A 15,531-nucleotide genomic window follows, 5' to 3' on the forward strand; every position below is an offset into this window, starting at 1 on the left:
TGAATTGTTCTCACCACACAGTGGCACCCTCTCCCCAACCAGGCTTGGCCTCCCCCAGCCTAAGCAGGGAAGCTGCTCCCCATTTTTTTCAAATCTTTCCTGCTCCTGGCCCCCTTCCCTCCTCTCTCTCTCTCTCTCCTCTCCTCACTTTTCGTTTCAACTCCTTCCTCCTTTCTTTCTCTTCTTTCTCCTTTTGCCTTTCTCTCCACTCTATAATTTCTCTTCCTCTTCTTCACTCTCCTTCTCTTCTTGCTCTGTAAAATAGTGTGTCCTGGGCATTTGGGGGTGGATTATAAAATGGAGGCCTCTGTTCACCTCCTCACTCTCAAGAGCAGGCATGTTTCTCTGAAGGTGCTTATCTAGTTCCCTGCCTGTGTTCTTCAAGGCCCTAGTCTACACTCTGTGTGTGTGTGCATGTGTCTGTGTGTGTGTGTGTGTGTGTGTGTGTGTGTGTGTGATGTGTAGCCTCTGCCAACCTGGGAGTGGGTGAGGTTGGGCAAACGGGTGGCCTCTGAGTCCCTAGAGTCAGGCTATGTGGTTTGGAGGTCGAGGTGCCTCTGAGCGGTATTTCTTTTGTCTTTGAATTGGCTCACAGGTATGTAAGTGTGTCTGAAGGCTTCCTCTGCATATCCTCTGTGTGTTTGTCTTGGTGAATGTCTAGGGGCTGTGTTCTCTGACTGCGTTCATTGCTTATCTGCTCCCTTTCTTGTGTGTGAACTTTTGGTGAGCCCCAGCACACGGCGTACATATAACCAGCTGTGCACTAAATGTCTATTTGCACTAATGCTGTTTTATGCAGATGTGTATTTCAATTGTGTGGATCTGAGTAGCTCTGTAGCAGAGTGTGATTGTGAGATTGGGCATGCTTGTGTGCAGGTTTGGAGTGCATGTGTCCTGGAGAGTGTGCCTGCAGGGGAGGAGGATGAAGGATTCTTGCATTTGTGTCTGAGGACTGGTATAGAATCTGTAAAGGGAAAATCAGAAAGGCGGGCCTTATGCTGTGTAGCAGAGCAGGTCCATGGGTGCTGGGAAACTACTCTGGGGGCAGGTGGGTGCGTGAGGGAAAGGGCTCTGCTGTGTTTATGATGACATGGCTGGGGGTGAGGTGTGCATATAACATGAGGAGGATTATTCATGTAGATAGATTGAGTATGTGGGTGGGTGGGTGAGTGGGTGGTGTGTAGCCTCTGTCAGCATGGCTGTGCCTGTCCCCTCCCGCAGAGCCCGCTCGGCACAGTGGAGCTCAATCAGCCGCTGCATGAATACACTCGAATGGAAAGTTGTGCTCAGCTGACCGAAGAAATTGGAGCTGGGCTAGTACTGCTCCCCTCCTCCATGGCTCCCTCTTACCCTCCCCCGCCTCCCTCGGGGCCAGACAGCCACTGTGGCCCGAACACCCGGGCAGGGGAGGCTCAGCTCAGCTGGGGCCAGAAAGGACCTGGGTGGTGGGCAGCTGTGGGGGCCTGAGCGCAAGTACCTGGGGCCCAGCTTCCAGCAGGCCTGGTGTCTCAGCCCCAGGGCTTGAGGGCAGAGAGGACAAGGGGAGGGCCTGGGACAGCCCCTGAGGTGGCAGCCAGTGCTCCAGGTGACAGCCACACACAGGCCTAGGCAGGGACCAAGAGGGCCACAGAGGCAGAGGAAGATGGAGAGAGAGAAGAGACTGGGATGTCCCCTACTCGGGGAGGCCAAACACTTCCAGGGCTCCACAAGCCTGGGATGAGGCTGTCAGCTCTGGTGACCCGGGCAATATGCTGGGTCCATAATGTGCCAGGATGTCCCCATTCTCTTTTCAGAAGAAGCTGGGGGCCACTCCACCCCCACAGCCCACATGGCATGCCAATGCCTAGGTGTAGCCTTCCCAGCACCTCACTGAAGCCAGCCCCACACCCAGGTCCAGCCAACCCTGGCAGGTCCACTGTCTTCAACCCCAACTCAGCCTTGACAGGCTCATGTGACTCCAGCCCTGCATCACTGTCCTGTGCTGTCCAGCTTCCAGGTTATTTCATTTTAATGAGTTGTGGGTTTTACCAGGGAGAATGAACTGCGCTGGCATTGGGCAGTCAACTGTAGCATTGGAGGGGGACAAGAAGAGGGGCTGGGTGGGGGCTCAGGGCCGGGGCTGGGGGTGGGGATGGAAGGGGATGAGCAGGCCTGAAGGGCCTACCTTTTGGCAGGCAGCTTCTAAGGGTCGACTTTGATACAGATTTGCCCACTTTCACACCTCATTCTGCCTGTTCAGGTTTCGATGCAAATCCTGGATTGCCATTGTTTTACTTTGAGGGATGCAGGAACAGGAATGAAGAGAAAAATCACCAAATTAGCAGTTATTCCTCAAGCCTCTCACACCCTAGAGTAGGCAGCCCAGGTAAGCACACAGGGAAGGCTGCTGGCCAGAGCACAACAACTGGAATGCCAGGTGGAGGTGGGCTGGGCACACGACAGTGGCTGTGAACACTCTGGTACACCAGGAGAGGGGCCAGCCCACCAAGCGCAGCACAGACTGGACAGAGGGGGCTGATGGTTAACACTTAGGCCCACTTGTCCGGCCTGACCCAGACCCAGGAGGCCCACAAGAGAGCACACATCAATGCACACACTCTCCTGGCCCAGGCGCAACCTGCAACATTCCCAGGAGGTGGGGGCCGTGTACCACAGCTGAGACGGCTTTTCTGCAAGCAGGGCTTCAGCCCAGCCTTGCCCTTGAGCTCTGCCTTAGCAGCCTGTGGGATGTTAACTGCTTTGGCCATGGCTTTGAGACACCCAGAAAGAGAATCTGCAGGCAACCAATAAGAGGTAACCCAGAAAGAGACCTCTTTCCCCTCACTCCAATGTTTAAAGGGGCCGAAGCCAAATAGACAAATATCCCCAGTATATCAGGCTAAAGGGTGGACTGGGAAAGCCAAGAGCCCAACCCCCCTCTGCCCTCCAGTCAATGAATCTCCATTGTGACCTCTTATTTCCTAAAGGGACAGGAAGGCCTGTTAGGGGTGGCAGCATGGCAGTCATATCTGTGGACTGACTCAAACAAGGGAACCCACACATGTCCACACCAGAGCCAAGATCCACAAGTCACATGTCTACTACACAGAAAGGCTCTGTATACACAGCATCCTGTAGGTATATTGGAGCCACCCTCACATGCATTCCTTGGGGAATTAGGTATATATATATATATATATATATGTACTGCCCAAGCCACATACAAATACCTACGCTATGCAATATACATGAAAACACATACTGGGCACACACTGATGCACTGTACACACATATTATACCAAACATCACACATGTCCTTTTGCATGCAGACCCTGATTGAGTGGTGAAGGCTTAGCATCCAGAAATGCACACATACACAGCACTCACAACAAGCACACATGTCCCTCCTGCAGGGAACCTATAGGTAAGGTCAGAAAGTACAAAGAGTAGAGTATTGATATTTGTGCAGACCTGGGTAGAAATATAGGAGATGAGACAGAGAGTGCTAGATGATAGACAGCAAGACAGACAACAGGCTGGTGACACCCAGTAGGGCGAGGCCCTTCAAAGCTGAAGGCTGCTGTGGAGTTTGATAGCCTGTTCTCCGCAATGCAGGAGTGGGCACCAGATACCTCAAACCTGCTTTCTCTATTGGGTATGTTGACAGAAGGAATCATTTTAACTTCCAGGTTTGTCTCCTGTCCCCAGACAAAAAGGCACCTACTCCCTGGTGTCACTGCCTCTGCCCCTCCAGGAGTCACTCTCCAGCAATGCCACCACTCTCCTTTGCCCATCAATTCTAGTTTGTCGGCTGGGCAGGGTCCATCCAGACTCTCCACTCTGAGGCAGGCACTTCTATGGGCTTCCAGGCCCAAGTTCTGGGTCAAGTATGTGACTGGCTATCTAAAAAAAAAAAAGAAATGAGGGTAGGTGACAGAGTCCCTCATTCCAGAACCGAGGCTCCAGCTGGGTAGAATCCAGGCGGCTCTTTCCCAAATTCCTACCACCTGGGCCAATATTGCTTGAAATGTGGCAGCATGAGGAACATTTTCCTGAGCAGTGAACACATGCAGAGATTCTGACAATGTGTGCCAGGCCACAGAACTTGGAAGCTTGGGAGGTCTGCTGGATATCCTGGTTCTAACTAGGGGTGCATGAGGGAACCTTCCCCACCAGGCAAAGGTGCAGCCTGGGTGTGCAAGGGCCCACTTGCACGCCCAGGGCACCCCCAGGCCAGACCGCCTCTCTGGCCAGCTCTACCACATAAACCCCCTGGCGCTGCTGTGGATGGGGACAAAAGGAAATCGGAAGTCAAAATTAGTTTAGAAACGGGCGCGAAATTCCAGGCACGTTTCTCCCTAATCCTCCTCGCTTTGGAAATCGGACTTTCAAGTAAAGGCAAGTTTTCTGAAATTACCTCTTTGGCTCCTCCTTGGGCACAGGCCGCCTTGGCCTAGAGTGGCAGAGGCGAGGCCAGCCACGCCATCCCAGGGAACTGTGGGGGCCCCCGAGCAGGGCGAGGAGGCCTGGGGCCAAAGGGAACATGGTTAGCAAGAGGCGGTGATTTTTTTGGTTTTCGTTTTAAGTGTAAACCAACTCCAAAATATCTTAGGGGCTCGAGAGACTCAGGCATCCCAAAGGACGGGAAGAAATTTGGGGGAGAAAGATCGAGAGCCATGAGGCAAGTCCCACAGACGCCCGCACAGGCGGTGAGGAGGGAAATCCTTCCAGATTCCAGGCCCTAAACTCCGCAAACTACCTCCGCCCTCGCTCCCCCGCCTCCTCCACCCGGGCCACAGTTCCCCCGAATCCCCCCCAAAATAACGAACACAAAGCCTGTTAGTTCCGCTCGGGATGGATGCTTGGGCTTGGTGACCTTGTGTGTTTCCTCCTTTAAAAACCAAAGCTACAACCACCGAAAGACGCCCTACACACCCCAAAGACCCCGATGGCTGCGCCAGGCTACGATTCCAGATGCTTGTGCGCCGCGGTTACGAGGGTCTGGCATCTCGCGGAGGAGAAACCGGCGGTAGCCCTCTCCCCCCGCGCCTTGTCGGCCTTTTCGCTCAGGGTTCGGCTTTGGTTCTTTTCCGAAGGGCCTGTTCCCATCTTCCCAACGCCCCAAAAATGCTCAGACCCGGCACTGAAATCCTGCCCGAGCTCAGGCGGCGGAGAGTAAGTGAAGCGAAGGCCCCGCCGCTGCACCCTGGGGCTTCGGGCCAGGGGCGGACAAAAACACCAGTCTACGGGAGTGATAAGAAAATGGAGAATACTGTATTTGCTTTAGAAAGTTTTTACATATAGATAAACACGCAGTTTAAGATAACAGTAAAAGCGCCCTACGGGGAGTGAGGATACCTCCAAAGCAGCTAAGAAATACTTGAAATAGCTTTTGCATAAGAATACTACAGTCTCACTCTCCGCTTTCGCCAGCGGTGGGGTCCCTCTTCCTAACCCGGGCCGCCACGCCACGCCTTGACTGCCAAGTCGACGCCAGGAACACCGAGTGGGAGGGGAACCCCAAAAAGGAAAGAGACAGGTGAGCAGGAGGGAGGAAGAAAGAAGGAGAAGAGAGAAAGAAAGAGAAAGGGAGAGGAGAAAAAGCAATATCATATACAGGCAATTTCTACACATATATTACAAACTGGGAAAATGACCGATCATTAAGATATACATAATTCATATAAAATTTTGAAATAAAAATAAAAATCTGTTACAGTCATAACTATTCTTTTTCCACATTTATAACCAGTACCCACACAGGCAGTGACAGAGTGGAGAGAAAAAGGTGCTTACGAAGAAAATGATTGTCTGCTGAACAAAAAACAGAAGATTGCATCTTGTTTGACCAATACTTGGACTTAAAAACAGAGAGAAGAAAGAGAAAGAAAGAGAGCAAGAGAGAAAAAAAAGAGAGAAAGAGCAACAAAAGGCGAGAAACATTTGCTATTTCCCTCTCAAGGAGTTCTTTTTTTTTTTTTTCCTTTCTTTCTTTTTTTTTTCTTAACAAATTCGGAACGGAGATCGCGATTTTATTTTTTTTTTCTTTTTGTCTGTTTTGCTTTTGTCGTCTTGTCCTCGTGGTGGTGATTGGTTTTTGTATAGCCGACGCTTTTTAAATCATTTTTAACTAGAGAGAATATTTTCCCAGATACAAATAAATCGTCATGCAGGTGGGGTGCCGGTCCGTGGGAACCGAAAGGAGAAGCCGTGCTTGTCCTAGAAAGTATACAATTGTCACTTCTTTTATGTTTTCTGCCCGCAACATCAGCGTTAGACTGTCTGTTGGCGTCGCGGTCCTTTGGGGTGGCCTCGGTGGCAGATGGTGATTGGGGGTTGATAGTTTGCGGTTAATTTGTTATTTTTCTTGGTTTTTATATATTTTCGGCTGGGGTGGGAGTGTGTGTGGACTTGTGTGTGTATGGTTGTGTATCCTGATTTCGGTTTGTTCTGGGGATGGAGGAGGAGGAAGAGGAGGAAGAGGAGGAGGTCTGGGAGGAGGAGGGAAAGGAGGAGGTAGGAGGGGAAGGAGGGGGAGGAGGGCAGCCTTGGCTATCATACATCACATTCCGAGTCGCTGGAGGTTACCGAGAGGATGGAGGTGCCGGTGTCCGCGCGCTCCGTCAGGCTGGACACGCTGGTGGTCGGGCTGGCCGCCGTGGACGGCGACTCTGCCGAGCCGTGCGTGGGGCAGCCGGGCTCGGCCAGCGAGCGCATGCCGCTCGGTCCAATGGCCTGGTGCTGGAGCCTATGGGAGAAAGAGAGCCGCGCCCGCCCTGACACGGCGGCCCGCCACCAGGCTCCCCGCGTCGCCGCCCCCGACTCAGCTCTCTGCGCTCATCCCCTCCTCCAGGCACCCGGCCGCTCACTCCTTGAGCGCTACAGAGCCTCCCCAGCCCAAGTCTAGGCTCTTGGCCCTCTTCCCTGGGGCTTTCAGGAGCTTTCCCAGGCTTCCCAGATAAGGGCCGGTCTGGTCTCGGAGGAGAGGTAGAATCCGAGGCCTCCCGCCTAGGGAAGCCTGGGCGCACGCAGTAAAGGACGCCTAGCCCTGGAAGAGCAGAAGTCGAGAGGGACAGGACTCCTCAGACGGGACCTGTCGGGTTCACTCAGTACCTTCTGCCCCTGCTCCCCCAAACACTCATCCAAGGGCTGCGGTTTCTCACCCTCCCATCTCCCGTGTAGAACCGACCGGCTTTGCTTTCCGGATCCCTAAGCAGAGCGCAGGATCAGGGAAAGAGAAAATAGGGAAGCTGGAAGTGGAAAAGTGGGGAAAGGGAGAGAGAAAGGGAGGGAAGGGGAAAGCAAGGGAGGAGCACAGAGCAGTCTCCCGCTGCCTCCTCCCGGCACCAGAACCGGCTGCCCGAACCTGGTATTTCCGAGTTCTCCACACAAGGACTTTGCCTGGCCCTGGGTGCTCCCCTCATCGGGGGAAATATGGACTCCACAGGCAGGGGCGAGAGGGCCGTGGGCTCAGACCTGGGCCTCTGAAACCCGAACACACTCCAGGAACTCACACCCAGCCCCCACCTACCGACAGCTGTCAGCAGCTGGGGGCACTGCTCCCTGAGGTGTACTAGGCCCTTCGCCTTTCACCCAACTTCCTCTCTTCCTTCTCCTTTCTCTCCCCACTCCTTTCCCCCTTCCCCTTCTTTCCCTCTGGTTCTTTTTCTCCTTCCCTCAGGCCCAGCTACGAGGACAGTCAAGCCTAGTACAACTTTGTGACTTTGTGGCCAACTTGCCAGCAGCAGGGCTGCTCCTGCCGGCTTCCCAACTTAGCGGACCAAAGGGATGCTCTTGGGCCTGGGCAGGAGGGCGAGTACATGCGCGCGCGCGCGCACACACACATACACACACACACACAGCCTCTCCACTCCCAACCAGCTCTCCTGCTCCGGGTCAGGCAACGTGCAATGTTGGGAGAAGGCCCGCTGCGCGGTGGCCGCCAGCCTTTTCCCTTTGTGGCAGAGACCCAGGTTCACTTTCCTCTCCCTGACGTTCGTGGATTTCTCTCGGGATTTTGCAATGCATGGAAATAAGAACCAGATGGCAAGGGGTGCTTCCCTTCCTTCCCGGTCTCCAGGCTCCAAAGGAGCGTCGAGCTGGCGTCAGGGCTGAGGAGGCGGGCGCGGGTGCAGCGCGCCGCTATGGCTCCCCAGGCCGGGATCAGGGGCCGCGGGCACTCGGGCCGCACGCTCACACTCTCGGCCCTGACGAAAGCCCCTCTCGGGCAAAGCAATCATAAACCCACAGCCCACCCCCTCTTCCGCGCGCCAGGCAAGCGGGAACTTTCTCCAACTGGCCGGGCAGTCGCGGCTTCTCCCGCGCTTGGCGGCCGCCTCCACCAAGCCCCGCTCGTCCCGGTTTCAACCCCTCTGCCCTTCCCCGGCCCCAGAGGCTGCAACCCGGTCGCGGGCCCTGACACTAACCTGTTCTTGGCCGCCGCGGCACGGTCGCGCTGCCGCCGGTTCTTAAACCAGTTGCCTACTTGTGTGGGAGTGAGGCCGGTGGCCTGCGCCAGTTCGCGTTTCTTGCTGGGGTTGGGGTAGGGGTCCTGCAGGTACCACTCCCGCAGCAGGCTCCGAGTCCGCTCCTTGAAGCAATGCGTCTTCTGCTCGCCGTCCCAGATGGTGCGCGGCAGCGGGAACTTCTTACGCACGCGGTACTTGTCCACCGGGCCTAGTGGGCGGCCGCGCAGCTTCTCGGCCTCCTGGTAGTGCGCCTCGAGCCACATGGCCTGCAGCTTGCCGTGAGACTCCTTGGTGAACTTGTGGTTTTCCAGAATGTGGTAGAGGTCGCGGAAGTTGCCCGTGTGGAAGGCGACCACGGCGCGCGCGCGCAGGATCGACTCGTGTTTGTTGATGGCCTCGCACGCCCCGGGGGCCACGGGCAGCGACCAGAGGAAGCGGCCCAGCCGCTCGATGTCGCCCGTCTCCTCCAGCGTCTCGCAGACGCTGGCCACCTGCTCCGGCGAGAAGTTGAGGGTGGGCAGCTGGAACATGGACAACTCTTCCGGGGGGGCCCTGGAGCCGCCGCCGCCGCCGCCGCCGCCTGCTCCGCCAGCACCGCCGCCTCCCGCACCGTTCCCGCCGCCGCTGCCGCCTCCCGCGCTGCCGCCGCCTCCCGCACCGCTCCCGCCGCCGCTACTCGCCAGAAGTAGGGAGCGGTGGTGAGAATCGGAGAAGTTTGGCAACAAGAAGTGGGAGGAATAGAGGTCTAGGGGGGAGCGGAATACCATGGACTGACCTGAGAGGAGAGGAGAAAATTCAGGGAGAGGAAAAGAGAGGGGAGGAAGAGGAGGAGAGGGGCGATGAGGACCAGGAGGAGGGAGAGGAGAGGGGGGAGGAGGAGAAGGAAAGGAGGGGGGAGCAGGAGGAGGAGGAGGGGGAGGAGGAAGGGCGTAAGGGACACCCACACCCCACACACATCCACACACACACACACCCGCGCAGCCACATAGAGAGGGAGGAAGGAGAGCGGCCCGGTGCGCGCGCGCAGAGAACCCGAGACAGAGAGGGAGAGGGAGAGAGGAGAGCGAGAGCCAACCACTGCCGAGTCAAGATTCAGCGATTCCACAGCAATCGCCCTAATGACAACAGCCTCATAATATCTCCCCTAAATCCACAGTGAGTGCAGCATTGAAACATTTTGTTTCGCTTTTCTATTGGTCTGTGGCGTGTCGTTGTGGCGTTGCCACGGCAACCACTGCCAATCACTGTCAGCCCTGCCAATCAATACCGAGAACGTAAGGACGGTTTTACCACTTAGCCAGAGGGGGGAGGGGGAGAACAGGGAAGGAGGGAGAAGGGGGAGAAAGAGAATTTTTTAATCTTTGCAACTCTTAATCTCGCCACTTTCCCCTCCTTTCTCTCTCCCTTCCTCTGCTCTCTTCTCTTCTCTTTTCTCTATTGCTGTCTCTGAGCCCCCTTCTTCCCTCTTCCCCAAAGTTGATCCAGGAGTTCGAAAAGCCATGGGCACAGAATAGTTGAATGGGATGAGCAATGAGAGGGGGGGATTTTGTTGGGAGGCAAGAGGCTAGCCACACTTCAGGAAGGCTGGCGGGCTGGCCCGCAAGGAGAGGCGGCAGGCCAGCCAAGCGGGCATGGTTTGCACATGGTGTGCACGTCGGGGGCCGCCTCTTTCTGCCTATGTGAGCACTAATAGTGGCAAGGAAGAAAAGAGGGATGAGATCATGGGGCCCACCAAGCATCGACCCTGGCGGGGCAGGCCTCGGCGCCCGCCAGGGATCCCAGATTCTGGGGGCATCTGGCGCCAGCAGCCGGAGCCCAGGACACACGGCGCTAGAGGCCGCTCTGGCCTCCCCTGTCTGTGCCCGTCAGCGACATTCACCCCAACTCCCTCTGCATAAGTAGGATTTCTCTTTACTCTTCCCCAAGCCAAAAAGCCTTGATTTCTCCCATCCTCGTGTATTTTAAAATAACACTCCAAACAACAGCACATTTTTTTCCATTTAAAAAAGCAAACCAACTCTTTGTTTCCTCCCAGAATTCAGCCGCCTCCCTGAGGAGTTGTGGAGGAGCTACGGCAGAAGAGAAGCCTGGGAGCTCTCCGGACCCCAGGAAGTCCTGAAGATGCCCACTCTGCCCACACACACACTGGGAGCTCTGGGCCTGGCCACCAGCTCCAGAAGGGCACTCAAACTTTGGAGGTCAGCCACTTGGATGAAGTGGATAAGGCCTGAAAATTGCTCGTTTGCTCATATTGTAAGATAATTATTTTAAGAACTGTCTAATTTGTGGAGGGAAAATATCCTCGCAAGCCTAAAACAAACCCCAAAAAGTCCATAGAAAGCAGAGGGCCCTCCCTCTCTCTGGCCACCACAGCCCCCAGGCCAGGCATGGTATTTATTCTTAGGTATGTTGCTTTTAAGAAGATGTAATCAGCATCTTGATCCGGGCCTGCCTTTGTGAGGCTTCTGTAACTATGGAAGTGTGATTTACGCAGATTTGTCGGGGTCACAGACGTCTTTCCCCACGCACTGTGTATATTTAGACAGGACTTGGTTTGGTGTTAAAAAGTGTATATGTTGAATGGATTCACACACAGTAGCCAACAATGCCCACATTGTCGGCCCGTGTACAACGCGTATTGAAACGCAGCGCCCAGACTTCAACTAATCTGCCCTCAATAAAGCTGAAATAATTATCCTAAGCTGCCTTTCCAGAAGAAAAATCATTGAGGAATTCAAAACTTGTTTTTAAAAAAAGATCTTTTCTGCATTCCGATGCAGATCTGGGGGCGAGGCGCCGGGTCCACACCACTTTGGAGATCTCAATGAGGGGAGAGAGAAAGAGAGATTGGGAGAGAATTTAAATGGGAAACCTAACGTGACTGGGGCTGAGTGTCCCAGCCCCTAAACCCAGAGCTCAGGCCCTGCTTAGGCCTTGACTCCCGCAGCGCCAGGCCTCTGAGGGCGGGCGGGGAAGTGTAAGCCGCCTTGGAAGCTCCAGGCTGCAGGGAGGCTCTGGGTTGGGCGAGGGGCCCAAACTGGCTCTCTTGGCCGGAAGCAGAGGGGATGTTGGTGGGGGGTGGAAGGGAGGGTAGCTGGTCCTAAACCTGATGACTAGGGCAGAAAAATATTCCCCCAAAGGTAAGACAGGCCAAGCCCATTTCAGTGTTCTCTCTCCTCCAGGTATCTTCCTCCCGACCATGAGTCCTTTTCCGCTCAGCTGCGAAGCTCTGGGCGGTCGTTCACTGCGGGCCGAGAAAGAGCCCGAAGGTTGGGACACAAAAACAGACACTTCATCTTTTCTTCCCGATCCCTTTCTCTCTTTCTCTCGTAAGGGAAGGATTATAGGCTGAAGGGTGGGAGGGAGAAGGGGCAGGAGGAGGAAGCGGGGGAGGAAGGAATGAAAAAGGGGAGGGGAGTGGGTATTGTGCCGCGTGTGGGGGGAGAATTCCTACGGGTGGGTTTCCGAATATTGTGTTCAACTTTTTGAAAGCAGCTCGTGACCCCGAAACTGCATCCCCTGGAGCCGGGGACCCAGGCGCCGGGCGGGCGGATGAACCCGGCCAGTCCCCTCCCCGTCCCCGCAACCCCCGCCTCCTGGTGGGGGCGACCTGGCCTCTCCCCGCCGCTGCTGGGCCAGCCCCGGAGAGAGGCTGGGCAGGTGCCGAGAGCCCTGCCGAAAGCTGAAATCGAAAACCGTCGTCACTCAGGGAGAATTGAGGCAAGTGGGGCTGAGACACCGCTCGGCGACACCCCCGCCCCCCAGCCTCTGCCCCGGCGTCTACCTACCCGCCGAACCCCGCCTGCTCCGGTGCTGGCCGCGGCTCGGGAGCGCAAAACCGGGCAGAGGGCGGCTGCAAGGCGCGCAGCTTTGTGCGCGGGGACCTGGCGGGGTGGACTGCAGCCCTGAGCTGTCCGCGCCTCCCTGCAAAGCCGAACTCCACGCAGTCCACCCGCCCAACCCACCTCACGGTCCCGCCGTCGCCAGAGCCTCTCGGCTCTGGCCGAAGCACCACGCCCGCCGCCTGGAGCCGGTAAGTTGAGAGTCCCGGGAGCTGGGCAGGGAGGCGGGGCAGTTGATCCTCAGCACGGATGGCGGGACTGGCTCCTGGCGGGGCTGGGGGCTCAGGCTCCTCAGGGTCTCAGTCTAGAGGCGTTGTGTGTGTCCGGGTGGGAAGGGGGGGCTGTGGAGCACCAGAGCTTCCCCTCCCACATTCCCAGGCTCTAGGCATTGGGGCGGGGGTTGGGGGTAGGAGAAGAGGGACCTTGGGTTCCAGGCCCCAAGCCGTCTTCCTCGCTGCTCTGGGAACCAAGCTATCGAGCAGCGCCAAGGCCGGGAGGTGAGCCTGGGGGACTCCTGGAGGGGTGGCGCGCGGAGGGCACCTGCACCCTGGGTCCCTCAGAGCGGTGAGCCCTGGGTGGATAGGTCACCCCGCGGAGCCTCTAGGTCTCTCCTCTGCCCTCCGGCTGCTCAGACTGCGGGAACTGCTACTTGCCGCCCATACAGGCCGAGTCACCTGTGCAGAACAAAATTGCCGCCATCATCCCCGCTTCAATCCTGGCCCCGGGGATCGGAAGGACAGCGTTCAGGTGGTGCAGGGAGAAAAGAGGGCGTTTAGGCTGAAGAGTGTTCTCCTTGTACCACGACCTACTGGGCATTTACCTACAAATAGCCCCAAGCCCAGCACTGGGAAAGTCTGGACTCCATCAGGAGAATTGCCTGAGAGACATCCCACTCTCTCCTTGTTTCGGGTTACGGGGAAAGCCAGTGGGTCTTCGGGCCTCTGGAAAAGAAGGATCTGGAGGGCTGGGGCAGCTGCACCCAATCAGCGCAGCTCAGCTCTAAATCGAAGACCCAGTCGGCCCGGGGAAGGTTTGTCCTGGGGGAGGCAACGCCCCTTCCAGTTCCCAGGATGTCTGAAGGCGGGAGCTGGCCGGGTGGCCCACAGTCTGGGCCTCCCCGCAAGCTGCAAACTGAGGCGCTTGGCGCTGGCGGCCAGGGAGGGCGCAGGGGAGCGCAGCACGCAGGCGGGGAGGCGGCGAAGCCCTTCAAGGACCCCATTACTTTCCTTTGAAAAACAACAACAACAACAACTACTCCCTCCCTGCGCCCCCGCCCCACGGCCCCCCTGTCTTAGCCTCCGGGGACGGGCGCTCCTAGCAATTGTCGCCCAGGACCGTAAACACAGCTCAGTTGCCTCAACTTTCTCCATGCATAAAAGTTCCTGGCGTGCGGGGAAATTTGAATATTTGATCAGCCCCTTTGAGTGACCCTCATTAGCCCGGCGCCCTGCTAAGGCCCCAGCATTGCAAGAAAGCTGCTGGGCCTGGCATTTGTACGCCTTGTTAGCGCCGCTTAATGAAGCCTCCCTGGCCGCTCAAAGGCGGCCTCAGGGGCCGGCAGCGCGCACCTCTCAGCACCCTGCTCTGCCTAATGAGCCCCGCCGCCCGCTAAAGGCCCCTCCGCCCCACACATCCTCAACAAGGGAAGTTTAGCTCTGTCTTGAACCACAGCACCTCCCACTGCCAGACCCAGGAGGGTGGGCACAAACCCAGCCTAGCCAGCTGTGGTGACCCAACCCCAAGAGAGAGGGCCTGGAAGCTTGGGGGATGTGAGACATATTGCGGCCTGGGGATCTAGCCCAGGGAGTACACTGCCAACCTCTCCCAAGAGACCCAATTGCAGATCAATTAGTCACCCCAGTTCCTTAAAGGTGCATCTGGACTAACATTGGGGTGCCAGAGAACAGATGCCCAGGGGAGGGTCAGCCTTCCATCCTCCTCTCTCCTTAAATTCCTTTGGTCTTCACAGCCACACACTTCCCAAAGATCCCTTCTGACATCCAGAACTGGTGTGCTAGGGCTTGAATTTGAGAAAGGACAAGCAGCGCAGCCCCATCATTGCTTCTCCCATGTTCAGAGGTCAAACAGTCAAATGTTATGACAGTTGGCAGTAGGGAAGGTGGGGTACCATGGCTTATCCTGCACCCCCTACTCAAGAGAACCATCCCTTCTGTGGTCTCTCTTTAATCATGCTTCTAGTCCTGGGAAGGCTGGGAAGAAAGTACCCTAGGCATAGCCACCCTGGACAGGGGTAGGCTGGCTGCTAGGGTGAGACTGGGCTGGATACAGGCCTGGGAGAAAGGCAGAGGGGCACAGCTCTGGAAGGAAAGGGAACCAAAGCAATCATCTACTTCCTCCTTTCTTGATGGGGCAGGTGACATGGTTGGCCAGTAAATATAAGAAACACTATTAGGAATTTGTGCTCAGTCCTCAAAAAGTAGACTTCCTTCTCTTTCTATTTTCTCTCTCCTCTGACATCCTTTTCCCTCGACAGTTGGAACTCAAGGTCTCCTCTCCTTCTTTGCATACCCAGCTCTTGGGTCCTTAAAGGTTACTTTTGGGGGAATTAATGCTCTGGGTTTGGGAAGCAGACTGCTACCAGATCCACATGCAGGGCCTTCTGGAGTCCCCCACCCCCACCCCCATACCTGCCCCACAATCCCTCAGACACACAGTGGGCCTGGGCAGGTTGGTAACCTCAGGACCCTGTTTGAGGATGACCATCTCTGGGAAGGAGTGGGAAGGGATCAGCCCTTACCCTCTGCCAAAAGGCCAGGTAGGCCCTGGGATAGCAGAATCCTCTAAATCCATCGTGTCCCCTCCTCTTCCTTTCTCTCTCCCTAGCTCCACTGGCATGCCCTGCATCATTTCCCATCCTATAACCCCCTAATTCAAGCCTAAACTGACAATCTTTAGGGATCATCTCTGAGCTAGGCAAAGGCGGTGCCCAGGCCTTGATCCACCCAAAGGGCAAAAGTAGGGGCGGAGGAGCGAAGGGTGGAAGCTGTTGGTGAGAAAGGGAACCCGAGGCAGAGGGGAGAACTCAGCCCTGTGGCCTCGAGGCCAGGCCCACTGCTGCTCAGGGGAGGAGGCGAGGGGAGGGGGCTGGGAGTCCGCAGGCATCTGTCGGGGCAGCAGGGACCTCAGGCGTCGGCGTGGGGGGCTAGATCAGGAGGAGAGGGAGGGGAGGCGGGGGTCGAGGGAGCGCGCAGGGCGGAGGGGGGGTGCGGCTCTTTAAGAGC

General features: G+C 56.5%; 1 protein-coding gene and 1 long non-coding RNA gene across 3 annotated transcripts; one reads left to right on the top strand and one right to left on the bottom strand.

Moving 5' to 3' along the window:
• Positions 1–5,226: 5,226 nt before the first annotated feature.
• On the bottom strand, positions 5,227–9,418 carry SIX3 (SIX homeobox 3). 2 transcript variants are annotated; one of them, XM_012653817.1, is made up of 3 exons: positions 8,406–9,397; positions 6,568–6,727; positions 5,227–6,198 (listed from the first exon to the last, which is right to left on the bottom strand). In XM_012653817.1, the coding sequence occupies exons 1-3, from the start codon at positions 9,212–9,214 to the stop codon at positions 6,145–6,147; spliced, it is 1,023 nt and encodes a 340-aa protein (XP_012509271.1). In that variant the 5' UTR covers positions 9,215–9,397; the 3' UTR covers positions 5,227–6,144. The 2 variants fall into 2 exon arrangements, with proteins under 2 accessions (XP_012509271.1, XP_012509272.1); XM_012653818.1 differs by having other exon boundaries at positions 5,227–6,727; positions 8,406–9,418.
• LOC105817972 lies at positions 9,361–11,148 on the top strand. The gene is made up of 2 exons (XR_001137865.1): positions 9,361–9,602; positions 10,483–11,148. It is a non-coding gene; the product is annotated as an uncharacterized LOC105817972 (long non-coding RNA).
• The last annotated feature ends 4,383 nt before the right edge of the window (positions 11,149–15,531 follow it).

Source organism: Propithecus coquereli, unplaced genomic scaffold, assembly GCF_000956105.1.
Source record: "Propithecus coquereli isolate 6110/MARCELLA unplaced genomic scaffold, Pcoq_1.0 Scaffold43, whole genome shotgun sequence".
Taxonomy (NCBI): Eukaryota; Metazoa; Chordata; class Mammalia; order Primates; family Indriidae; genus Propithecus; species Propithecus coquereli.

Bases quoted from the DNA above. Each gene is read 5' to 3' on its own strand.
- SIX3 (XM_012653817.1), bottom strand. From the start codon at position 9,214: ATGGTATTCCGCTCCCCCCTAGACCTCTATTCCTCCCACTTCTTGTTG. The intron at 6,728-8,405 runs GTTAGTGTCAGG...TTTCTCCCATAG, and splicing joins GCCGCGGCGGCCAAGAACAG to GCTCCAGCACCAGGCCATTG. The intron at 6,199-6,567 runs GTAACCTCCAGC...TATACTTTCTAG, and splicing joins CCGGCACCTCCATCCTCTCG to GACAAGCACGGCTTCTCCTT.